Raw genomic sequence first — 27,010 nt, 5'->3', positions numbered from 1 at the left:
TGGAAGAAAGGATATCAGTGATTGAAGATCAAATGAATGAAACGAAGCAAGAAGAAAAGTTTAGAGAAAAAAGAGTAAAAAGAAACGAACGAAGCCACCAAGAAATATGGGACTATGTGAAAAGACCAAATCTATGTCTGATTGGTGTACCTGAAAGTGACGGGGAGAATGGAACCAAGTTGGAAAATGCTCTGCAGGTTATTATCCAGGAGAACTTCGCCAACCTAGCAAGGCAGGCCAACATTCAAATTCAGGAAATACAGAGAACGCCACAAAGATACTCCTCGAGAAGAGCAACTCCAAGACACATAAATATCAGATTCACCAAAGTTGAAATGAAGGAAAAAATGTTAAGGGCAGCCAGAGAGAAAGATCGGTTTACCCACAAAGGGAAGCCCATCAGACTAACAGTGGATCTCTCGGCAGAAACTCTACAAGACAGAAGAGAGTAGGGGCCAATATTTAACAGCCTTAAAGAAAAGAATTTTCAACCCAGAATTTCATATCTAGCCAAACTAAGCTCCATAAGTGAAGGAAAAATAAAATCCTTTATAGACAAGCAAATGCTGAGAGATTTTGTCACCACCAGGCCTGCCATACCAGAGCTCCTGAAGGAAGCACTAAACATGGAAAGGAACAACTGAGACCAGCCACTGCAAAAACATGCCAAATCATAAACACCATTGATGCTAGGAAGAAACTGCATCAACTAATGGGCAAAATAACCAGCTAACATCACAATGACAGGATCAAATTCACACATAACAATATTAACCTTAAATGTAAACAGGCTAAATGCTCCAATTAAAACACACAGACTGACAAATTGGATCAAGAGTCAAGACCCATCAGTGTCCTGTATTCAGGAGACCCATCTCATATGCAGAGACACACATAAGCTCAAAATAAAGGGATGGAGGAAGATCTACCAAGCAAATGGAAAACAAAAAAAGGCAGGGGTGGCAATCCTAGTCTCTGATAAAACAGACTTTAAACCAACAAACATCAAAAGAGACAAAGAAGGCCATTACATAATGGTAAAGGGATCAATTCAACAAGAAGAGCTAACCTAAATATATATGCACCCAATACAGGAGCACCCAGATTCATAAAGCAAGTCCTTAGAGACCTACGAAGAGACTTTAGACTCCCAGACAATAATAATGGGAGACTTTAACACCCCTCTGTCAACATCAGACAGATCAACGAGACAGAAAGTTAACAAGGATATCCAGGAATTGAACTCAGCTCTTCACCAAGCAGACCTAATAGATATCTACAGAACTCTCCACCCCAAATCAACAGAATATACATTCTTCTCAGCACCACATCACACTTATTCCAAAATTGACCACACAGTTGGAAGTAATGCACTCCTCAGCAAATGTAAAAGAACAGAAATTATAACAAACTGTCTGTCAGACCACAGTGCAATCAAACTAGAACTCAGGATTAAGAAACTCACTCAAAACCGCTCAACTACATGGAAACTGAACAACCTGCTCCTGAATGACTACTGGGTACATAACAAAATGAAGGCAGAAATAAAGATGTTCTTTGCAACCAATAAGAACAAAGACACAACGTACCAGGATCTCTGGGACACATTTAAAGCAATGTGTAGAGGGAAATTTATAGCACTAAATGCCCACAAGAGAAAGCAGGAAAGATCTAAAATTGACACCCTAACATCACAATTAAAAAAACTAGAGAAGCAAGAGCAAACAAATTCAAAAGCTAGCAGAAGGCAAGAAATAACTAAGATCAGAGCAGAACTGAAGGAGATAGAGACACAAAAAACCCTTCAAAAAAATTGATGAATCCAGGAGCTCGTTTTTTTGAAAAGATCAACAAAATAGACAGACCGCTAGCAAGACTAATAAAGAAGAAAACAGAGAACAATCAAACAGACGCAATAAAAAATGTTAAAGGGGATATCACCACCGATCCCACAGAAATACAAACTACCATCAGAGAATACTATAAACACCTCTATGCAAATAAACTAGAAAATCTAGAAGAAATGGATAAATTCCTCGACACATACACCCACCCAAGACTCAACCAGGAAGAAGATGAATCCCTGAATAGACCAATAACAGGCTCTGAAATTGAGGCAATAATTAATAGCCTACCAACCAAAAAAAGTCCAGGACCAGATGGATTCTCAGCCAAATTCTACCAGAGGTACAAGGAGGAGCTGGTACCATTCCTTCTGAAACTATTCCAACGAATAGAAAAACAGGGAATCCTCCCTAACTCATTTTATGAGGCCAGCATCATCCTGATACCAAAGCCTGGCAGAGACACAACAAAAAAAGAGAATTTTAGACCAATATCCCTGATGAACATTGATGTAAGAATCCTCAATAAAATACTGGCAAATCGAATCCAGCAGCACATCAAAAAGCTTATTCACCATGATCAAGTGGGCTTCATCCCTGGGATGCAAGGCTGGTTCAACACATGCAAATCAATAAATGTAATCCAGCATATAAACAGAACCAAAGACAAAAACTACATGATTATCTCAATAGATGCAGGAAAGGCATTTGACAAAATTCAACAGCCCTTCATGCTAAAAACTCAATAAATTAGGTATTGATGGGATGTATCTCAAAATAATAAGAGCTATTTATGACAAACCCACAGTCAATATCATACTGAATGGGCAAAAACTGGAAGCATTCCCTTTGAAAACTGGCACAAGACAGGGATGCCCTCTCTCACCACTCCTATTCAATATAGTGCTGGAAGTTCTGGCCAGGGCAATCAGGCAACAGAAAGAAATAAAGGGTATTCAATTAGGAAAAGAGGAAGTCAAATTGTCCCTGTTTGCAGATGACATGATTGTATATTTAGAAAACCCCATTGTCTCAGTCCAAAATCTCCTTAAGCTGATAAGCAACTTCAGCAAAGTCTCAGGATACAAAATCAAGGTGCAAAAATCACAAGCATTCTTATACACCAATAACAGACAAACAGAGAGCCAAATCATGAGTGAACTCTCATTCACAATTGCTTCAAAGAGAATAAAATACCTAGGAATCCCACTTACAAGGGATGTGAAGGACCTCTTCATGGAGAACTACAAACCACTGCTCAACAAAATAAAAGAGGACACAAACAAATGGAAGAACATTCCATGCTCATGGATAGGAAGAATCAATATTGTGAAAATGGCCATACTGCCCAAGGTAATTTATAGATTCAATGCCATCCCCGTCAAGCCACCAATGACTTTCTTCACAGAATTGGAGAAAACTATTTTAAAGTTCATATGGAACCAAAAAAGAGCCCGCATTGCCAAGACAATTATAAGTCAAAAGAACAAAGCTGGAGACATCACACTACCTGACTTCAAACTTTACTACAAGGCTACAGTAACCAAAACAGCATGGTACTGGGACCAAAACAGAGATATAGACCTTTGGAACAGAACAGAGCCCTCAGAAATAGCACACATCTACAACCATCTGATCTTTGACAAACCTGACAAAAACAAGCAACGGGGAAAGGATTCCCTATTCAATAAATGGTGCTGGGAAAACTGGCTAGCCATACGTAGAAAGCTGAAACTGGATCCCTTCCTTACGCCTTATACAAAAATTAATTCAAGATGGATTAAAGACTTAAATGTTAGACCTAAAACCATAAAAACCCTAGAAGAAAACCTAGGCAATACCATTCAGGAAATAGGCATGGGCAAGGACTTCATGTCTAAAACACCAAAAGCAATGGCAACAAAAGCCAAAATTGACAAATGGGATCTAATTAAACTAAAGAGCTTCTGCACAGCAAAAGAAACTACCATCAGAGTGAACAGACAACCTACAGAATGGGAAAAAATTTTTGCAATCTACTAATCTGACAAAGGGCTAATATCCAGAATCTACAATGAACTCAAACAAATTTACAAGAAAAAAACAAACAACCCCATCAAAAAGTGGGCGAAGGATATGAACAGACACTTCTCTAAAGACATTTATGCAGCCAACAGACACATGAAAAAATGCTCATCATCACTGGCCATCAGAGAAATGCAAATCAAAACCACAACAAGATACCATCTCACACCAGTTAGAATGGCCATCATTAAAAAGTCAGGAAAGAACAGGTGCTGGAGAGGATGTGGAGAAATAGGAACACTTTTACACTGTTGGTGATACTGTAAACTAGTTCAACCACTGTGGAAGACAGCGTGGCGATTCCTCAAGGATCTAGAACTAGAAATACCATTTGACCCAGCCATTCCATTACTGGGTATATACCCAAAGGATTATAAATCATGCTGCTATAAAGACACATGCACACGTATGTTTATTATGGCACTATTCACAATAGCACAGACTTGGAACCAACCCAAATGTCCAACAATGATAGACTGGATTAAGAAAATGTGGCACATATACACCATGGAATACTATGCAGCCATAAAAAATGATGAGTTCATGTCCTTTGTAGAGACATGGATGAAACTGGAAACCATCATTCTCAGCAAACTATCGCAGGGACAAAAAACCAAACACCGCATGTTCTCACTCATAGGTGGGAATTGAACAATGAGAACACTTGGACACAGGAAGGGGAGCATCACACACCGGAGCCTGTTGTGGGGTTGGGGGAGGGGGGAGGGATAGCATTGGGAGATATACCTAATGTAAACAACGAGTTAATGGGTGCAGCACACGAACATGGCACATGTATACATATGTAACACATGTAAACATATGTAACATATGTAACATGTAACATGTATACATGTGTAACCTATACATATACATGTATACATATACATATGTGCACGTTGTGCACATGTACCCTAGAACTTAAAGTATAATAATAATAATAATAATAATAATAATAAATTAGCCAGGAGTGGCAGCACACGCCCTGTAGTCCCAGCTTCTCAGTCAGGAGGATCGCTTGTAGTCCCAGTTTCCCAGGAGTTTGAGGCTGCAGTGAGCCAAGGCTATATCACTACACTCGAGCCTGGGTGACAGAGTGAGACCTTGTCTCTAAAAAGTAAAATAAGAAAATTCACTAGAGTGAGACTTCATCTCTACAAAAATAAAAAATTAGTCAGGTGTGGTTGCACAGCTACTCAGGAGACTGGGGTGGGAAGATTGCTTGAGCCCGGGAGGTCAAGGCTGCAGTGAAAACACCACTGCATTCAAGCTTGGACAACAAAGTAAAACACTGTCTCCAAAAAAAACAAAGGGGAGGCAAGGTGGGTAGCTCATACCTGTAATCTCAGTACTTTGGGAGGCTGAGGCAGGCAGACTGCCTGAGCCCAGTAGTTCGAGACCAGCCTGAGCCAACGTGTCAAAACCCCCCCTCTTAAAAAAAAAAAAAAATTAGCCAGGCATGGTGGCATACACTTGTAGTCCTAATTACTCAAGAGGCTGCAATGAGAAGATCACCTGAGACCAGGAGGTGGAGGCTGCAGTGAGCCGTGATTCACGCTATTGCACTTCTATCTGGGCAACAGAGTGAGACCCTGTCTCAAAAAAAATTTTTTTTTAATTTTAAGAATGAACCTGGTCATCAGTAGATATACTGACCAGGTTCATTCCTACAGATTTGCAAGTCTGGTCATCTTCTTTGTAAAGCTCTTCAAGTGATTCTGATGTACAGTCAAGTTTGAAAACACAGACATAGTAATGTATGCACTACTAATATGTGGGAAAGCAAATCAAAGTGATATTTGATTTTAGGCAGTTTTGGAAACTTAAAATTCTACTTAAATTTTTCTTTCTTTTTTTTTTTTAAGTCACAGACCTTGAACAAATAGTTACTATAAATGGGGTCTGATTCTTCCTGCCCAGAATACTTCCTCACTAAATAACTACGTTTCCAAAAGAACAGAGAATTATTTTAGTCTTTGTTTCCTGTACAGCTGATAATACACAGGAATGACCATGCTTTCCCAGAAGGGATAGAACTTTCTGACAGAAACCTTTTAATTTGGTAAATTATGATATAAAAAGGATGACCTAAATTATTTCTGGAAGTCTTATTTTTCCTCAAATCTTCAAACATTAGGATTCTTTTTTTTCTCATTTGTTTCTTTACTGTATCAATATGCTTTCTATGTCAACATACTAAAAGAATACCTAAAAATCATGCAATTAATATTATACATTAATGTACCATGTAGCTGTTACAACCTTATATTATTTGAAGTCAAACACCAAGTTTGGATCTTGACCTTCATGAGTTTTAAAAAGCTGAGGAAGATGGTAATGTTTTTCTTACCTGCAGTGAGAAACAACTAAGTGCCTTGGGCATATCTCCCTAAGTGCTGCTCTCGCAATTACAATTACAAAATGTTGAGGGCAGGGCTAGCCATATTCTTTTACCTAACTTCTCACAGGGTTAAATGTATATATTTGAGAACTAAATCGAACAGTGTATCTTTCTAGAAAATTTTGCTCCACTAAACCACCTTGGTGATGCAAAGTTTTCATTTCAGTGCATCTCGAAAATAACTCATCTGTTTAACATTCAGAGATCCTCCTACAAGCAAGGTATTATAATTTGTGCTATAAAGAAAACAATCAGTCATCAGACATTCATAGCGTATTATAAAGCTTTAAATTGTCAGCTACAATACAAAACCCAGCAAAGGAAAACTTGGGAGTGAGAAAAAAATATTAAATCACAATGAAACAACTATATAAAAAGCACTATGATTTCTACTTCACAGTACTTTAGGAAATACTATGTTGAATCAATATACTATCCCATGGGCAGTCACTTACCTCTAACTGATGCAGTAGAGCTTTTCCTTTTTTATTTATTTCTACCATCAATGTAAATATAGCAACTTTAATATCCTGTTCCACCTGCTTTTGATTTTGATTTACTTCAATAATTCTGAAAATTAAAACGGGGAAAAACATAAGGCAGATTTTTTTGTATAATATTTAAAATTGACGTTTTAATGTCTAAATTAGACCAAAATGTTTTCAGCCCTTAGAAGCTCTATTTCTGAGTCCTTCACTTTAAATTGACTGTCTTGAAGATGAGAAAGCAGAAATATAATTCTTCTGAAAGATATCACCACTCAATCTTAAAATTAAGTCTTGAATCTTAAAAATATATATAAAATTAGAAGAGAATGAGTACATTTTAAGAAAATATGGTTTGGAAAAATTATGAGAACACCCAGGAAAATCAATGCTCTACCTAAAAGGATGGGGGGGTGGGGGTGGACCAAAAAGGATTTATAAACCATGATGATTCTGAACAAGTTCTACTATATTAATTGCAACCAAAAGCTAGAAAAGTGTATATGTGACACTCTTTTCTTAGTATTCTTAACTGCTACAGTATTCATACACCTAAATAGAAAAAGACAAAAATAGTAGTTTGCTACTTAACCCATTCTTTGCAAAATTAGCAGCCAAATAACTATGTTTTATCAACCACATACTTCTCTTGAGGTGGGAAATTAAAGAAAAAAAAAAGAAAAATAAAATTAAAAAGAGAAAAGCAAGTTTGAAAAACAAGCTTTCATGTATTAGGCTGACTTATCCCAGAGGCAGAAACAGGCACAGCCCAGACCCAGGAAAGTCTTGATAATATTATCTAAGAAGCTAGGGCTCAAAGGAATGTGCTCTGAAGACTCTCCCAGCACTCCCCCAACATGGGGAGAAGAAAAAAACAAATTTTCTTTATTTTCCTTTCTCCTATGGTATGAGTAAACTTATGAGTTTATAGATTCCTGTTTTCTATAACTAGTAACTTCAAGCATTGTTTTATCTAAGCAGCTCAGCGAAAGTCATGAGACATGCCTGGGCGGGCCTGGATTGTAGCCATCTAGACACCATAGTGAAGGTTATGAGATAAGCCGGCACAAGGCACTAGAGCAAGCCTAGATAACAGCCATCTAGGCTGCATAGCAAGAGTCATTGTAAGCCTGACTTATGAACCTGTCAAAGTATGATTAACTGCCTTTGTTCTGTTTCTGTACCTGAGCCTTCACACCACTATGCTTCACGCCACTGTAAGCTTGTTTCAAACTAGCCCATCCCCTTTTAGAAGTGTGTATAAAAGCCAAGTCCAGTCTTTGTTCTAGGCCCAGCCTTTGTTCTAGGCCCAGTCTTTGTTCTAGGCCTGGTCTTTGCATATTAATCCGCTGGGTATGAGTGCACTCAATAAAATCCTCCTGTTTCACCTACTGGTCTCTCCAGTCTCCTGATTCCAGCAACACTCTTACAGAAAGAAAAACATACGGTACCACACCAGAATATCTTATAGAAAATAACAGAGCATCCACCAAACTTTGTGAGATTAAATTAAAAGCTTCATTTCTTCTGTAAGCTTCTCCCATAGTTACACTCCAAAACTTAAGACCAAACTGGCAGAGACTTTATTTCCTGCTGGAAATTCTTCCAGATAATTGTTTGACATCAACATTACTACAGGATCAAGGGAACCAGATAAGCCTGAGAAGCAACCAATCTCAAAAAAGTCATTTAAATATTCATGATGGTAGAATAGGATGAGTAAGGGAAAAACAGTGCCATGGGGTCAAATGCATAAAAATGACTACCAGTTACTCTAATAAATGTACCCTTTTATAATCAGATAGGCTATAAAGATATGTAGGCAATTTGCACTTAACAAAGATTGTTTAATTTTTTGCCTCAATTCAGAAATCAAAATTGTTACACACAATGTTATTATTTTGTAGAAGAAAAAAAGCACAAATCATTTATAAAAATAAAAGAACAAATTTGAAAAACACTATGTTAAGACTTACTATAAAAAACTACAATGATCATGATCATGAAAGTGAAGTACTAGCAATGAGAAAAACACAATGGAACAGAATAATCCCACACATATATATGGTCTATAAAGGTGCTGAAAAACAATTCAACAGAAAGTTTTTTCAACAAATGATAGTGGAAAAAATTGACAGCGGTACATAAAAAAAAATGTAAACTTTGACCATAAATCAAACCATATACTCAGTGAAACAGTAAGAAAAAAGTCAAAGAGATAAATTTCATTAAGGGCAGATGTTTAATTTAAAATTAATTATTTTACGATTGCTACCTTTTGCCACTAGATGGTAGAAATGCCTATAATTATCTCTCTTCATTCATTCAATAAATATTCATTACAAATTTTCAATTACTCAGAATAAAAAAAGTTTAAACCCACCAATTATTCTACTTGGCAAAATATACTATTCTGATTAGAATATGGTAAATAAAGAAAATAGTATTTCATTAACTATAGTTGTGTCAAAGAGAAAAGTAAAAACAGGGCCAGGTATGGTGGCTCACGCCTGTAATCCCAGTGCTTTGGGAGGCTGAGGTGGCAGATCACCTGAGGTCACTAGTTCAAGACCAGGCTGGCCAACATGGTGAAAGCCCATCTCTACTAAAGATACAAAAACTAGCTGGGCACAGTGGTGGGCACCTGTAATCCCAGCTACCCAGGAGGCAGAGGTTGCAGTGAGCTGAGATCACACCACTGCACTCCAGCTTAAGTGACAGAGTGAGATTCCGTCTCAAAAAAAAAACAAAAAACAAAAACAGAGGTAAAAACAAATGAGAGCTGATAACAAGAAAAACTAAAAGATACACAACATAATGCATAATAATAAACAGATATAAGAATGATGCTGGGGCATCAAGAAATGGTAAAACTATGTTTAAAAATCTCTTTTAAGGGAATCAGGTAATACAGGGATTTAATTACCTTTAAAAAATTCCCAAATGTTCCACCCCCAGCTATGTTCCAAAATGATAATAATAGATTGTGATGACTGCCTTAAAGTCTGACACAATTTATACATAGAAAAACATTTAAATTCTCTGTGAGGTCTCTTTTACGCTGGCTCATTCTAATAAACATTTCTTGACTTATTTAGGCAGTGACATTTCTTTTGTGTGTAAAACAACAGAAGAGGTCATGGGATTTCATAGGTGTGTAAATTAAATGTCAGTATGTGCCCTAAATGGGATTTTAAAAAGGGGTTAGACAACACCTCCAGCTGCCCCCACTCCATGGAGGTTAGTGGTTCTCCCTAATCACTGATGTCTAAGACTTTGGACAGTTGATGATTTTCTTACCAGGGCAAAAGGCATAACAAGTAATTGTGTAAGTAAGCATTTTATCAGACAAGAAGTAAAAAGTGTGCGGAACAGTTTAACAATCCCTGTATCCTAGTGTCTTAAAATTTCCACCTGTTTGCAGTTTTAAAAAAATTGCAGCATAAGGCAGGCATCTCAAATTTCAGCAAACCTTAAAATAACAATTAAGGGTTTATTCAAGTGTTAAAATATTTTACAATACTGGCAAAAAAATGGTTGATTTGGCATTTAAATTTTGGTATTTCTTTAAAATTGGAAAATAAGTGATAATAAGTTATCAATACCTATTAGATAAATGAGCTATTAAAATACTAAGTGTAGTTTATTATTAGTTTTGAAATTTTACAGCAGAAAAGAATGCTTTCCAACTAAGTTTCTGGGAAAGTCTTATCAATCATGTGTTATTGCAGTCATCTAACAACGTATTACTTAACTGTGACTTAAGGAAAATGTTCTAAAAGTGAATATACTTAACAAATTATATAAAAATGATTACATAATACCATAAAATTACCTGTTTTGGATCTGATTTCCTGTGAATTTTATGTATTTTGTTTTTTCCATCAGTTTGGTGATTAGTGTATCTATGATCACTTTCTGATTCTGAAAAGCTTCTTCTATAAATTGGTATCTGAAGAAATAAGCAAATTATTTCATATAAAAATATACAATGAGGAAAAAGTCCAAGAATAAAAAAAGACATAAAAAAATAGGATTATAAAGAATTTATATAATAATCTTTTAAAACATCAAACGTATCCCTAATAAGGCAAGTTTCCCCCACCTCTCAAATTATCCCTCAAGAAAGATTATGGACACATAAATATTTTGAAAGTTTGAGAACCACATGCATCCATCATTCCGTTTTTATAAGCTTACAGAGTTCACTTTCACTTGGTGGACTTGGCAAAAAATAGTCAATTATATATAATCAGATTTATTAACTATTTTGTAATTTCTACATTATGCAAGCCTGCTGAAAATAAACATTTTAAAAGACCACTTTTAAATAATAGGTAGTTATGTTCTAGGGGCCACAAAGATAAATCAGGATAAATACAGACAGAGAAGGGCAAAATTCTTGATGTTATGCCTTGTAATAAAACTTTTAAGCAACAGTATAATGATACAGCACTTTAAAAAGTTTCCAATTTGAAACTGAGGAAAGATGATTTACTTTGCCAGACTATGTTTGATAACTCAAGAGAAGTTCTAGAGAAGATAGAAAGGCAACAATATAGAAGATACATAACAAGAATTTTATTTAAGTTTTTCTATAAAATGTACAAAATACAGTATTTCTAAATTAACAATTTTATATAATGTGATTTTAAATGTTTACATGTAACTAAATAGGGTTGCCAGTTAGAAAAAGGGGATACCCAGTTAATAATTACGTTGGATTTCCTTAGTATATAATCATATCTGTGAATTATAACATTTCAAATACTTTTATAGGCAACTCAAGTTTTTTTTACCTTAGTAAACTTTTTCTTTACTACCCTTATTTAATATAAGGTTACATGAAATGGTCAAAATGGTCACCCTTATGTTGTTCCTAATCTCAATGCAAAGACTTTCAATATTCCAATATTAAGTACGTTTTCTGCTTTCCATAAATAATCTTTATCAGGTTTAGGAAGTTCTTTTTTATTTCTAGTTTGCTAAGATGTTGTATCATGAATGTATATTTAATTTTTATGGAATGTTTCTACTGCTTCTATTGAGATAGGCATATACTTTTTCCTTTATTCTTTTAATATGACATGCAAGATTTTAGCATCAATGATTTTGGCATGTTAAATGAATTCTGTATCCCTAAGATGAGGCCAAATTGGTTGTGATTACACTGTCCCAAAATGACAATACTACGAGATTTAAGGCAAGTTCTCCCCTCCTCTCAAATCATCTGTTTCCTACTTATTTTCCGTTTCTTGGAATTTTTACATTCATTTCATGAGTGAGACTGGCCTGTAATTTTCCATTTCTATTCCTTGTCAGTTTTGGTGTAAAGGTTATGCTGGCTTCATATAACAAGTTGGAAAGAATTCATTTTTTTGCCATTCTCCAGACAAATTTGTATAAGAAAGGGGCTTTTTTTTTTTTTTTTTTTTTTGAGACGGAGTCTCGCTCTGTCGCCCAGGCTGGAGTGCAGTGGCGCCATCTCGGCTCACTGCAAGCTCTGCCTCCTCGGTTCACGCCATTCTCCTGCCTCAGCCTCCCAAGTAGCTGGGACTATACCCACCACCACGCCTGGCTAATTTTTTGTATGTTTAGTAGAGACGGGGTTTCACCATGTTAGCCAGGATGGTCTCAATCTCCTGACCTTGTGATCCGCCCGCCTCGGCCTCCCCAGGTGCTGGGATTACAGGCGTGAGCCACCTCGCCCGGCCAAAAGGGGCTATTTTTGCCTTAACTATATGGTACACTCATCTGTGTCATTTGCATGTGTAATTTTCTTTGTGGGAAGGTTTTAAATTATGAATGAACATTAAAAGACTATTCTGACTTTCTATTGTATTTAGCAAAAGTTTTGTTAAAAAGCTTCATTTTCTAAGTTTTCCAATATCGTGTAAAAATTTTCATTATTATTGACAGATATCCTTTTTATCTTTGAAAATGCATTTGAAATATGGAGTAATGCCACCTTCCTACTCCTGGTAGTGGTTATTTGGGCCTGCTCTCTCAGTCACTCATACAGAGAATTGTTGATTATTTACTAGTCTTTTGAATTTTTGGCTTTGACTATTTCTACACTTGTCTTTATTATGTTTCTTTTAAAACCCACTTACTTTGGGTTTAATTATCTACTTTCCCTAAACTGCAATAAATGTTTAGTGAACTGACTTTATCCTCAACATATAACATATGCATTTAATAATATAAATTGTCCTCCAAATATGGCTTCAGTTATTAAAAAGAAAAACCTCAGGGCTTGATTGACTGATGTTTTCACTATCATTCAGATGAAAATGTTTTCTAACATCTGCTGGAATTTCTTCTTGATGATTTAAATGTATTAAACTGCTTATTTTAAAATAATTTCAAAGTTAAATTTGCAAGCATATAGAGATCATATATCTCCTTATACAGATTAATCAATTTTTAGTTTGCCTCCTCATAGCCCTTTAACCCCTTAATAATTCAGTCTGCATTTCCTAAAAAAAAAAAGGATTTTCTTATGTGCCCATAGTACAGTTAAAAAAAAAATGACTTTGTTTACAGTACTTTAACCTATAGACCATGTTTCTTAATTATATCATTTGTCTCAATAATGTCTTCTAAATAATTTTTTCCTTTAATCTAGAATTCCAGGATTGTGTATCAGTAGACTTTAGTTATCACAAGAATTTCATTTCCAAATATTTGGTATTTTTCAATATTTTCAAATTTAAGACTTTAGCATATGGTCACTTAAAAATATTTTATTGTAAGAATGTATATTTTGGGGTACAGTGTTCCATAATGTCCATAAGACGTTATGTTAATTGTGGTATTCAATCTTATTTATTTTTTTTTTGAGATGGAGTTTTGCTGTTGTTGCCTCGGCCAGGGTGCAATGGTGCCATCTCAGCTCACTGTAACCTCCACCTCCTGGGTTCGAGCGATTCTCCTGCCTAAGCCTCCCGAGTAGCTGGGATTACAGGTGTGAGCCACTGCACCTGGCCCTTATTTCTCTATCTTTACTGATTTTTTAGTCTGCTTGTTTTGTTATTTATTTACTTACTTATTTATTTTTTAGAGATAGGTCTTGCTATGCTGCCCAGGCTGAACTCAAACTCCTGGGCTTCAGCCATCCTCCCACCTCAGTTTCCCGAGTAGCTAGGTAGCTAGCACTTACAGGCACCTGCCACACTGCTCGGCTTCAATTATTGCGTCAAGTGGTAAGATTTTCCACTGTGACTATGGAGTTTTCTATTAGTTTGAAATTCTGTCATTTTTTTGTAAGTTTATAACCTGTATAAATTTACAACTCATATCTTTCAGATGAAGAGAGACTTTCATCCTTACAAAGTGTCCCTCTTTACCTCAAATAATGGATTTTGTCTACTATACCATCTTGCCTTTGGTTAATATTTATATGGTGTGTCTTTTCCCATTAAGTATTTTATACATTGAGTTCTTAGATATTTCTCATAACAAGAAAATAGCACATTTTTCTATTTTCCTTCTTATCCAGTCCGAAACCTGTCTTATAATTTGGAACATTTTGTCTGTTCACACTTAGTATAATTATAGTATATTTGTAGATCTACCAACTTACCAAGGCCTCATTATATTCCATCTGTTCTTTATTTCTTTTTCTCATTTTTTTGGCCTTTGTTTATACTGATTAACTATTCCACATCCCCACAACTCTCCACACCTTGGTAATTATAGGTACTTATTATTCTTTTAGTGACTACTCTAGACATTACAAGAACAGATTTTTACATATCATCTAATATTGGTACTTTTCACCCTCTTCCTAGACTATGCATGGACCTTAGAACATAAATTCCATACCCTTTTAGTACATTTGCTGCTATGTGATATACATATACACACACCACATCAACAAGATATTGTTTCCTAAGTCAACATTCATTTAGATTTACTCATACCTATTGCTCCATATTCCTTTCTGTATCTCCTATTATTTTTCTTCTGCTAAGAGGTACTTTAAGTGAGAGTTTAGCAGGGATATGCTCTCCCAGTTTATTTTGCCTGAAACGTTTTTCAACCACCTTCGTATTTAAAGAATATGCTTACCAGGTACAGAATTTTAGATTTGCAAGTTACTTTCTTTTTGCACTTTAAAAATATTACTTTCTTAATTATCCTGCTAGAGGTTTGTGCAACTTCTTAAATATGGGCTGAATGCCTTTCGTCAGCTTCTGAAAGTTCTCAGCCATTACATTCTGTCTTCGAGTATTGCTTCCTTCCCATTCTCTGTACTTTCCATCCTTCTTGGACTGCAATTACATCCACATTAGATCTTTAATCTCTTCTACTTTTCATCCTCCTCTTGTTGATGATGCTTCTTTCTGGATATTTTCTTAATTTTCTTCTAGCTCATTAATTCTCGTTTCATGCTATGCCAAATCTGTTCTTAAGCCCTTCTACCGAGTTAATTTCAGTTACTGTAATTTTTAGGGTTTTCTTTCTTTCTTTTTTAAAGACAGGGTCTCATCCTGTCACTTAGGCTGGAGTGCAGTGGCACTATCACTGCAGCCTTGAACTCCTGGGCTCAAGCAATCCTCCCACCTCAGTCTCCCAAGTAGCTAGGAATACAAGCACACACTACTTTGCCCAGCTAATTTTTTGTGGGGATGGGGTCTCACTATGTTCGCATTGTCTAACCTCCTAACAAACCTGATTATTTCTAATTCTGTGAATACTGTTTTTGCAAAATTCATTATTGAATAAGTTGGAGGCCTAGATGTTTTCTTTGTCTTTCTAGCAAGGATTTACATTTGATTCTACAAGGAAACTTGAGGAGCCAGCGATATGATTTCACTTTAATCCAATTTTAGTTGCTGAGCTTTAGTCCCTGTGAGGAACTACTTATTAGCTAATTTATCTTTACTATAATAGTGCAGACTTTCAGGGTCCCAACTCAAGACAAGGAGACGCATTCACCATGCATGATCCTTGCACTCTAAGCTGTGATTTCTCAGCCCTGTGAGCCTATCAAAATTACTCCTCAATCTCTGAGCAAATACCTCAAGGGGACAAAAAGGCCCCCACCATTCTTAGCCCCAACTCCAACCCAATCCTGTCCAATAATGCTTTACTATTTTATTTGCTCTAGCATTTCATATAGACAATTTCTGTATTTTGTGCAGGTTTTCTAGTCATTCTCACTGTTGGTCCAAATTATCTAGTCTGCCATTATCGGGAGCCTAGACCATCATAAGCAATTATATTTGTATCAATCCGAATCTTACTGTCTAAATCATCTGTTGCTGACCTTTGAATGACTGTTGAGATCAGATTTAAAAGTAAGCTTTGCTAGGAACTATAATGAACTGGAAAAGGCATGCCTCAAATGTTGACATGAAAGTATACAGACCCAGGGCTAGAACAGCTTCCGTTTTCTCAAAAAAGCCAGAAATCTAGATATTTAAAAAATGTAAAATCTCCCCATTTTACAATGCTGGCAACTAGTTCTATATATTTTAAAACAGTGTGTTGGCCAGTGTTCTCAACTCAGGATGATTTTGCTCCATAGGATGTTGCCAATGTCTGGAGCCACATTTTGTTGTCACAACTGGGGAGGGTTAGAGGGTTGCTACTGGTAACTAGTTGGCAGAGGTCAAGGATGCTAACCACCATATAATGCACAGATCAGTCCTCAACAATAAAGAATTACCTAGCCCAAAACATCAATAGTGTCAAAAGTGACAAACCCCAGTACAGGCCAGCATAGTGCTGGCCAAACAAAACCTATTTGCAGACTGCCATTTGATGAGGGTTGGCAGCAGTCCTTTAGTCCTCTAAAGCTGCATATGAATCTATATATATAACCAAAGATGCTGGTACCTATGCTCTTTATGTTCTAACAACTGACAGTCTCGACATGTCAGTTTGTCACATGTCTCACAGTACAGCTTCAGCTGCTCCTTTTTATGAAAAGGACAAAACACTGGTCGCTGGCTGGTGACACCAACTGCCTCTGCAGAAACAATGGGAGACAAAGAGAAGAAAATTAACATAATTGAATAGTAAATAATTATTAGATTGCTCATTTGAATTCACATCTATTGATATAAACACTACAGCTTCACCTATACTATACCATAACTTTCACTAAGAATTACAGATATTAAGATATCACATATTGTCAGCATTTCAGGAAAAAAAAAGTAAATAACCTTTTCATTTTCCAAGTAGAAATTAACATTAGTTCAGGAGTAAATGAAAGAACTAAGTGTGTAGTTAAAAATATGTTTTATTGCATTAAAAAGTCTTAAGACAGCCCTGGTAAATGAGTATGAACCACCTGGATGTCTTCTATCCCAAATATGGGAGGAGATTTTTTGAAAATGCAATTTGGAAAATAAAGCCCGGCACAGCGGCCCACGCTTGTAGTCACAGCTATTCAGGAAGCTGAGTTGAGAGGATCGCTTGCTTGAGCACCAAGAGTTTGAGTCCAGCCTGGGAACACTGTGACATCTCACAGACAGAGACAGAGAGGCAGAGAAAGAGATGGAAAAAGAGGGAGGAAGAAAGAAAATATAATAAAAATGCCTAAAAGGAGTAGTCAAATAACCCACTTTTGTAAAAATCCTAACAGAGAATACCCATTAACACAGAAATAATAATGTTTTCATTATTACACTCTAGTTTTCCAGTGTGGGGATAAAACTGGAAAATGTTTATGTCATAATGTTAAGTGAAAAAATCAGAATATGAATAAATATGGTTAAATAGTAAACTGCAGTTATCTTACTAATAATTAAAGGCAAAATCCAAATATTTCAGAAATAATCTTACCTCCAGAGATAATTACTATTAATAACCTGGTGTGCACTCCTCTGGTTGTTTTTCTAAGTATGGAAGTACACACAGTATAGTGCAGTGTTACATTTTATAAAACAATAAATGGTAGTACATATATTGTCTTTTTAAGATTTTTTTTCTCACTTAACTCTACCTTAGATGACTTTCTGTATTAGTATATATATCCATCTCATTCTTATTTATTAACTGTATAGTATTTCACGAAATAGATATACCACTATACCACCTGCTAAGGATATTTGTAAGTTTAATGCTGAAATAAACATATGAAAATTATAAATCATTTAAATGTTTCCATAAGGTAAATTCCTCGTGGTAGAATTGTTGAGTCAAAGGGTAATTCATACAGAAAAAAGCTAAATAATTGTGCCAATTTGTACTCCAACCAGTGTAGAGTGGCTATTAACTGTATTCACAGGGGGAACTCTCAAAATTTTTCATCTTTGACAATTTAATAAATGCGAGAGAGAAAGCAAGAGAGAAAGAGAGAAGACACATACTTTACTATCTTAGAATGCATTTCTTTAATAACTGAAATGAAACAACGCTCAGTAATCAGCCATTTGCATTTTTTTAAATATAATGCACAAATCAGTCCCCAACGATAAAGAATTATCTAGCTCAAAATGTCAATAGTGTCAAAATTGACAAACCAGTACGCTGGCCTATACCAGGCGTGGTGGCTCACATCTGTAATCCCAGCACTTTGGGAGCCCAAGGCGGGTGGATCACTTGAGGTCAGGAGTTCGAGACCAGCCTGGCCAACATGGTGAAACCCCATCTCTACTAAAAATAGAAAAATTAGCCAGGCATGGTGGTACAGGGATTACATAATCCCAGCTACTTGGGAGGCTGAAGTAGGAGAATCACTTGAACCCAGGAGGTGGCGCTTGCAGTGAGCCGAGATCGCACCACTGCACTCCAGTCTGGGTCATGGAGTGAGATTCTGTCTAAAAAAACAAAACAAAACAAAACAAAACACACACACAAAAAAACCCTAAGGTAACCTGAGAGGAATTACAGATAAAATTAATGAACTAAAAAAACTGATAATTAGATAAATACAAGAAATATTTCTGAAGATACAAATATACAAACATATAGAATTCAGAATGAAAATGAAAATAACCAGATAGAGAAAAATCGGCCAATATATCACAAGAATATTAAAAGCACAACACATCAAGATGAAATATGGAATTAACTCCAGCAATGCTAAGACGGTTTTTTTTTTTTTGGAGACAGGATCTCACACTGTCGCGCAGATGGAGTGTAATGGCAATTATCACAGGTCACTGCAGCTTCCAGCTCCCTGGTTCAAGTGGTCCTCCCACCATCTCACCTCCCAGGTTGTTGGGATTACAGGCATGTAACTATCACGCCCAGCTAATTTTTTTTTGTAGATAGGGTTTCACCATGTTGGCAAGGCTTGTCTAGAACTCCTGGGCTCAGGCAATCATCCCACTTCGGCCTCCCAAAGTGCTGGGATTACACCAAGTCTTTCACTAGTCTCAAAAAAAAAAAAAACAAAAAACAAAAAACGGTTTTGCTACATTTTGATACATGCTATTACATGGATGAATCCTTAAAATATTATGCTAAGTAAAATAAGTTAGATATCAAAGGACAAATACCATGTGATTCCACTTGCGTGAAGTATCTAGAATCAGCAAATTTATAGAGACAGAAAATAAAGGCTGGGTGCAGTGGTTCACGCTTGTAATCCCAGCAGTTTGGGAGGCCAAGGCTGGCGGATTACTTGAGGTCAGGAGTTCGAGACCAGCCTGGCCAACATGGTAAAACCCCGTGTCTACTAAAAATACAAAATTCAGCCACGCATGGTGGCGCACACCTGTAATCCCAGTTACAGGCAGGAGAATAGCATGAACCCAGGTGGCAGAGGTTGCAGTGAGCTGAGATCGTGCCACTGCACTACAGCTAGCCTGGGTGACAAAGCAAGACTCACTCTCAACAAAAAGAAAATAGGTTAGAAGTTACTAGGAGCTAGGGGAAGAAAATTGGAGTTATTATTATTATTATTATTTTTTTTTTTTGAGACGGAGTCTCGCTCTGTCACACAGGCTGGAGTGCAGTGGTGCGATCTCGGCTCACCGCAAGCTCCGCCTCCTGGGTTCACGCCATTCTCCTGCCTCAGCCTCCCGAGTAGCTGGGACTACAGGTGCCCGCCACCACGCCCAGCTAATTTTTTTGTATGTTTTTAGTAGAGACGGGGTTTCAACGTGTTAGCCAGGATGGTCTCGATCTCCTGATCTCATGATCCACCTGCCTCTGCCTCCCAAAGTGCTGGGATAACAGGCATGAACCACCGCACCCGGCCAGAAAATTGGAGTTATTACTTAAAGGGTACAAAGATGCTGATTGGGGTGATAAAAAAGTTTTGAAAATAGTAGTGATGGTTGCACAATGTGTAAATGTAATAAATACCACTGAATTGTACACTTAGTAGTTAAAATGACAAATTTTATGTTGCGTGTATTTTACCAAAATAAAAAACATATGAGTGAAATGTACATTAAAAACAAGACAATAATAATTACATAAAACTAGAAATAATAATTACATAAAAAAGCCTCTCTGGCTATCCACATATCAGACAAATATCATGATGCAGGTTTACAACAAGAATATCAAAAGGAAGAGTTATAAAATATTTAAGCCCACTCTTTGTTGTTATCTTAGAGATACAAGAAAAAGAAGAAAAAGCAATTTTTTTCTCCATTTGTTCTATATTCACACCAATTGAAGACATTTATAGAAGCAGGAGGACAGGCAGTATGAATGTAAAACAGGGTTCTACATCTATTCGTACTTTCCAAAATTTGTAAGTACTTAAATTTCCATAATATAAACCTCTTTTACTTAAAACAGTATATTTAATACTTATCAAAACAAATGTGTCAAAACAAGTCAATACAGGAAGGAATAAAAGACAGGGGGAAAGATAGAAGGAAAAAAATGAAAAGAACTCATTTATTACCTGGAGATACTTCCTCTTTCTGTCTGACAGTGTGGTCTTTTGTGAACTTTACCCTCTGATGAGCTCTGATACACGTCTTGCAGAGCCATTCAACACACTCTACACAAAACCCATTGGCTTCTGCGTTGTCCTCACAGCTTGTACACACCTGACAAAAGAACCATGGCACGTAAATTTTTGAGAAAATGAAAAGGTGGTCCTATCTCGAGCTATACGTACATGATACACCAATTGTACCAGGCTAAATCAGTTAGCCTCCTAATGGTGTTGGGAAATTTTAAACTGACCTTGTGTGTTACATTATACACATAAGAAATGAAAATACTGTGAAGAGACAAGAATATAAGTATATTTTCTCCTTAATTCAGCATCCCAAATATTTCAACTAGGTATTTCCCAAACATTATGCTAGCTGTGAGAACAGAACAGTCAGGAAAAGCAAACATGGTCGCTGCCCTTATGATAACTACAGTCTTGTACATAGTGCAGGTTAAAATCCCAGTTCCCTCACTTACTAGCTCAGTGGTCTTGGGCAGGTTACATAGAGTACTCATCTTTAATATGAGGGTAATAATACAGATATTACTGAGTAGTTGTGAAGATTAAATGTGCGGCAGATGTACATTATTAGAATAAGCACATCAATATATAACTACAAACTGAGAATTACCATAAAGGAAATCTATGGAAAGTTATAAGAGCGTATGATGAAGAAATGGATCTCATTTTAGTGGGGTTGGAAGGCTGGGGAAAGCATGAGGAGGGATTACCCAGTGAAGGCTTTTACTTCTAGGAAGAGAGAACAGCATGTACAAAAAGTCCCAAGCAAGAAGAGCAGGCAGGTTCAAAGAACTGAACGAAGGTAAGTATGACTGAAGTGGTGCGATTGAGGGGAAGACTGGCAAAAGAAGCTAGGACAAGAGACAGGGGCCAGATTAAGCAGAGTCACAAGGCAATTTTGGTGTTTGTCCAATTAAGTCTATTAAAAGCTTTTAAGAGAGTGACACGGCCAGATTTGCATTTTTATGTCACAATGGCTACAATGTAGAGAACAAATTAGAAAAGGAGCAAGTGTTTCTGTATAATGACAAGCTAGGAGGATTTTTCAGTGGCTTTGGTGAGGGTTGCTGGAAGTGGGATGTGGAGATGAGAACAGGTTTGACAGTAAAATTTTTTTCCACTTCACTCAGCAGTTGACACTAACCAAATTCCAAATACCTGATATGTCCATAAACCAAAATCTACCTTTTCTCTGCTCTTATCATCTTCAATCTTTCTAACATCACTTGATACCAGTGACTCCTGCTTCCTAGAAATCATGTGAATTCCTTAATACCTGCCAATCCTCCTATCTCACCTGATTGTCACTGTGGATCCCACCCTTCCTCCTCTGATTCTGTAGTTTTTGATTATAGGGATTGATCTCATCTACTTCCTTAGCCTCACACAGCATCTCTAAAAGGATGTAATCTAAAATGTAATCTCCACAGTAAGCTATAAAAAGAAATAAGTAATTTCTATTTACACCACTCAGGAGAGATTGCTAGTACATAAAATAAAACAGGAAAAGTGTGTGCGTGTAATGCTACTGCTTATTCAAGAAAGATGCTAATATGGTTTGGATCTGTGTGCCTGCCCAAATCTCATGCTGAACTGTAATCCCCAATGTTGGAGGTGGGGCCTGCTGGGAGGTAGGTGTATCATGGGGGTGATTTCCCCCTTGGTGCTGTTTTCATGATAGTGACTGAGTTCTCACGAGGTCTAGTTGTTTAAGTGTGTGGCGCCTCCCCCCTCTCTTTTTGCTCCTGCTCCAGCCATGTGGACGAGCCTGCTCTCTTCACCTTCTGCCATGATCGTAAGCTGAGCAGATGCCAGGTTCATGCTTCCTGTACAGCCTGAAGAACCATGGGCCAATTAAACCTCTTTTCTTTATAAGTTACCCAGTCTCAGATATTTCTTTATAGCAATGTGAGACCAGACTGATAACAGAAAATCGGTACTGAGGAGTGGGGCACTGCTCTAAAGATACCTTAAAATGTGGAAGCAGCTTTGGAACTGGGTAATGGGCAGAATTTCAAGCAGTTTGGAGGGCACACAAGAAGGCAGGAAGGTGAGAAAAATTTTGGAACTTCCTAGAGATTTGTTAAATTGTTGGGACCAAAATGCTGATAGTAATATGACAATGAAGTCCAGGCTGAAGAGGTCACAGATGGAAATAAACTTATTGGGAAATGGAACAAAGGTCACCTTTGTAACACCTCAGCAAAGAGCTTGGTTGGACTGTGCCCGTGCTTTAGGGATCTGTGGAACTCTGAATTTGAGAGATTATTTAGAGTATCCGGTTTCTAAGCAGCAGTGTTCAAGATGTGATCTGGCTGCTTCTAACAACCTATGCTCCTATGTATGAGCAAATAAGTGACCTGAAGTTGGAACTTAGATATTTCAAAGGGAAGCAGAGCATAAAAGTTTGGAAAGTTTGCAGCCTGGCCATGTGGTAGAAAAGAAAAGCCCATTTTCAAGGGAGGAATTCAAGCAGGCTACAGAAACTGGGGGTAGGGGGAAGTCCTTGAAGGCATTTCAGAGACATTCTGAGGAGCCACTCTTGTCACAGGCCCAGAGGCCTAGAAGGACTGAATGGTTTTACAGGCCAGGCCAGGCTCAGGGGCTCACTCCCCTGAGAAGCCTCAGGATACTGCTCCCTGTGTCCCAGCCTCTCCAGTTCCAGCCATGGCTCAAAGAGGCCCAGATACAGCTCAGGCCGCTGCTTCACAGGGTGCAAGGCATAAGCCTTGGCAGCTTCCATGTGCTGTTAAACCTGCAGGTACACGGAATGCATGAGGTGAGATTTGGGAGCCTCTCTCTGCCTGGATTTCAGAAGATTTATGGAAAGGCCTGGATGTCCAAGCAGAAGCCTGCTGCAGGGGCAGAGCCTTCACGGAGAACCTCTACTCGGGCAGTACAGAGGAGAAATGTGGGGCTGGAGCACCCACACAGAGTCCCCACTGGGGCCCTCCCAAGTGAGCTGTGAGAAGAGTGCCACTGTCCTCCAGAACCCAGGATGGTAGACCCACCAGCAGCTTGCACCTTTAGTCTGGAAAAGTCACAGATACTCAATGTCAACCCATGAGAGCAACCTAAGAGCAGCTGTGGGGGCTGAACCCTGCAAAGCCACAGGGGTAGGTACAGCTGCCCAAGGCTTTGGGAGCCCACCCCTAGTACCAGTGTGTCCTGGATGAGAGATGTGAAGTCAAAGGGGATTATTTTGGAGCTTTAAGATTTAATGACTGCACTGCTGGGTTTTGGACTTGCACAAGGCCTGCAGCCCCCTTCTTTTGGCCGATTTCTCCATTTTGGAATGGGAGTATTTACCCAATGCCTGTACCTACATTGTATCTTGGAAGTAACATGTTTTTGACTTTACAGGCTCATAGGGAGAAGAGACTTGCCTTGTCCTTCTCATCTCAAATATAAGACTTAGGACTTTTTGAGAGTTAATGCTGAAATGGTTAAGACTCTGGGGGACTGTTGGGAGGCATGATTGTGTTTTGAAATGTGAGAAGGACATTACATTTGGGAGGGCCTGGGGTGGAATGATATGGTTTGGATCTGTGTCCCTGACCAAATTTCATGTAGAATTGTAATCCCCAATGCTGGAGGTGGGACCTGATGGGAGGTGACTGGATCATGGGGGTGGATATCCTCCTTGGTGCTGTTCTCATGGTAGTGAGTTCACATGGAGATGTGTTCATTTAAAAGTGTGTGGCATGGCCAGGCGCAGTGGCTCACGCATGTAATCCCAGCACTTTGGGAGGCTGAGGCGGGTGGATTACCTGAGGTCAGGAGTTCGAGACCAGCTTGGCTAACATGGTGAAACCCCGTTTCTACTAAAAAATACAACAAATTAGCTGCACATCTGTAATCCCAGCTACTCGGGAGGCTGAGGCAGGAGAATCGCTTGAACCTGGGAGGCAGAGGTTGCAGTGAGCCGAGACTGGCCATTGCACTCCTGCTTGGGCAACAAGAGTAAAACTCCATCTCAAAAAAAAAAAAAAAAAAAGAAAGAAAAAAGTGTGTGGCACCTCCCACCCTCTTTTGGCTCCTGTTCTGGCCACATGTAAGACAAGCCTGCTGCCCCTTCACCTTCCACCATGATTGTAAGTTTCCTGAGGCCTCCCCAGAAGCTGAGCAGATGCCAGCATCAGGCTTCCTGTACAGCCAGTGAAACCGTGAGCCAATTAAACCTCTTTTCTTTATAAATTACCCAGTCTCAGGTATTTCTTTATAGCAATGCAAAAACAGAGTGATACAGATGGGATGGAGTGGGATTATTTATTTTTAAATTGTACATTAACATAACATTTAAAAAGGAAGGATAATCCATAAAGGACATTAAATAGTTACCTATAAGGTTGGGAAGAAATAAGGTAGATGGGTAGACAAGACAGGGATAGAAGTTTATAGATTTTATTTTCAAACAACATGAATGTTTTACATGTAGTTATACAATATTTTAAAAATTTAAATTCCTAAATGTCAAAAGCAAAATTTAATAAATGAACCTGCCTAATCAAGTGGGTGACTTAACTGCACAGAGAAGATTTATTTATTTCAGGTAACTTTAAAACATGATTTGATTGGCTGGGCACAGTGGCTCACATCTGTAATCTTAGCACTTTGGGAGGCCAAGGCAGGTGGTATGCCTGAGCTCAGGAGTTCAAGACCAGCCTGGGCAACATGGTGAAACCCTGTCTCTACTAAAATACAAAAAATTAGCCAGATGTGGCGGTATGCGCCTGTAGTCCCAGCTACTCTGGAGGCTGAGGCAGAAGAATTGCTTGAACCCGGAAGGTGGAGGTTGCAGTAAGCCAAGATCGCGCCACTGCATTCCAGCCTGGGCAACAGAGTGAGACTCCTTCTCTTTAAAAAACAAAACAAAACACACACACACACACACACACACACACACGATTTGATTGAATATCTCCAGTGCATACATATAACTGCTGTCTTTCTTGCTTTCTGTTTTGATACAAACATTCTACAACTTCTATTTTCAGCTCCAACTCCACTCTACTATAAACTCTTATTCTGCAAGCAACATTTATGCTTTACAAGCTGGTTTCACATTCGAGTCTAACAACGGGTAGTGCTGGAGGGAGAATGCAATGTCAGAAGAAGGCACTTGATTCTCATAGTCGGTTTCCTCTTTTCTTCCTACCTGCATGTAACTTCTGTGAGCATCACACTAGTGATGCTGCTTCATCCCAGGTGCAGCAGTTCCTTCCTACAATGGAGCTAGCTCTAGTTTGCAGTTTTTCCAATATCTGTAGAACCAGCTTTACTGTAATCCACTTCAGAGATGCCAGCACCACTACTTCTGCCCGTCAGAAGCCTGAGTCCCAAGCCAAACACCCAGACCCCATCACCAGCCAAGATGCACTTCCTTCTCAGGTGTTTAAGTTCCACGAGGCCCTTCCTCTGAGCTTTTATCTTTTAATAATTCCATCCTTTTGCATTTGTTCCCTCAGCTGCTTCTCAAAGTTGCTACCCCTGTGATACTTTAAGAATTGTATTTGTATCTTTTCAGAAAATCTTATATCTAACCTATAATTCTTTTTTTCTTTTCTTTTTCCTTTTTTTTTTTTGAGACAGAGTCTCACTCTGTCATCCAGGCTAGAGTGCTGTGGTGCAATCTTGGCTCACTGCAACACCCCCTCTGGGTTCAAGCAATTTTCCTGCCTCACCCTCCCAAGTAGCTGGGATTACATGCAGGTGCCACCATGCCCGGCTAATTTTTTTGTATTTTTAGTAGAGACGGGCTTTCACCATATTGGTCAGGCTGGTCTGAAACTCCTAATCTTGTGATCCGCCTGCCTCGGCCTCACAAAGTATTGGGATTACAGGCATAAGCCACCATGCCTGGCCTTATAATTCTTAATTTTAAGAATTAAAATGATTCCTAATTGCACCAAGACTGTATTATATATTATGCATATAATATATTACATATATTATTACATATGTAATATGTATTAATACATAATATATATTACATATATATTATACATATATATAACCTTTTTTTCCTAGAGAAAACAAATTACATCAATGCAATTAAGAACCCACATTTCGGCTGGGTGCAGTGGCTCACGCCTGTAATCCCAGCACTTCGGGAGGCTGAGGAGGGTGGATAACTTGAGGTTAGGAGTTTGAGATCAGCCTGGCCAACATGGTGAAACCCCGCTCTGCTAAAAATACAAATGAGCACCTGTAATCTCAGTTACTAGGGAGGCTGAAGTAGGAGAATAGCTTGAACCCGGGAGGCGGAGGTTGCAGTGAGCTGAGATCGCGCCACTGCACTTCAGCCTGCGTGACAGAGCGAGATTCTGTC

At 38.0% G+C, this 27,010-nt stretch overlaps 1 protein-coding gene across 3 annotated transcripts in view; it reads right to left on the bottom strand.

Annotated features, from left to right (window-relative positions):
- Positions 1–27,010, bottom strand: part of TRIM24 (tripartite motif containing 24) — a 126,734-nt gene that overhangs the window by 49,550 nt on the left and 50,174 nt on the right. For all 3 annotated transcript variants that reach the window (XM_003813422.5, XM_003813421.6, XM_055115424.2), the window contains exons 3-6: positions 20,620–20,767; positions 16,641–16,773; positions 10,630–10,746; positions 6,765–6,879 (exon numbers count right to left, since the gene is read on the bottom strand). In XM_003813422.5, the coding sequence (XP_003813470.1) occupies positions 6,765–6,879; positions 10,630–10,746; positions 16,641–16,773; positions 20,620–20,767 (513 nt within the window). The remainder of the gene's footprint in view (positions 1–6,764; positions 6,880–10,629; positions 10,747–16,640; positions 16,774–20,619; positions 20,768–27,010) is intronic.

The sequence above is a fragment of the Pan paniscus genome, chromosome 6 (genome assembly GCF_029289425.2).
Source record: "Pan paniscus chromosome 6, NHGRI_mPanPan1-v2.0_pri, whole genome shotgun sequence".
Classification (NCBI taxonomy): Eukaryota; Metazoa; Chordata; class Mammalia; order Primates; family Hominidae; genus Pan; species Pan paniscus.
Note: the sequence above shows the minus strand (reverse complement) of the source record. Positions and strands in the feature narration are given on the sequence as shown.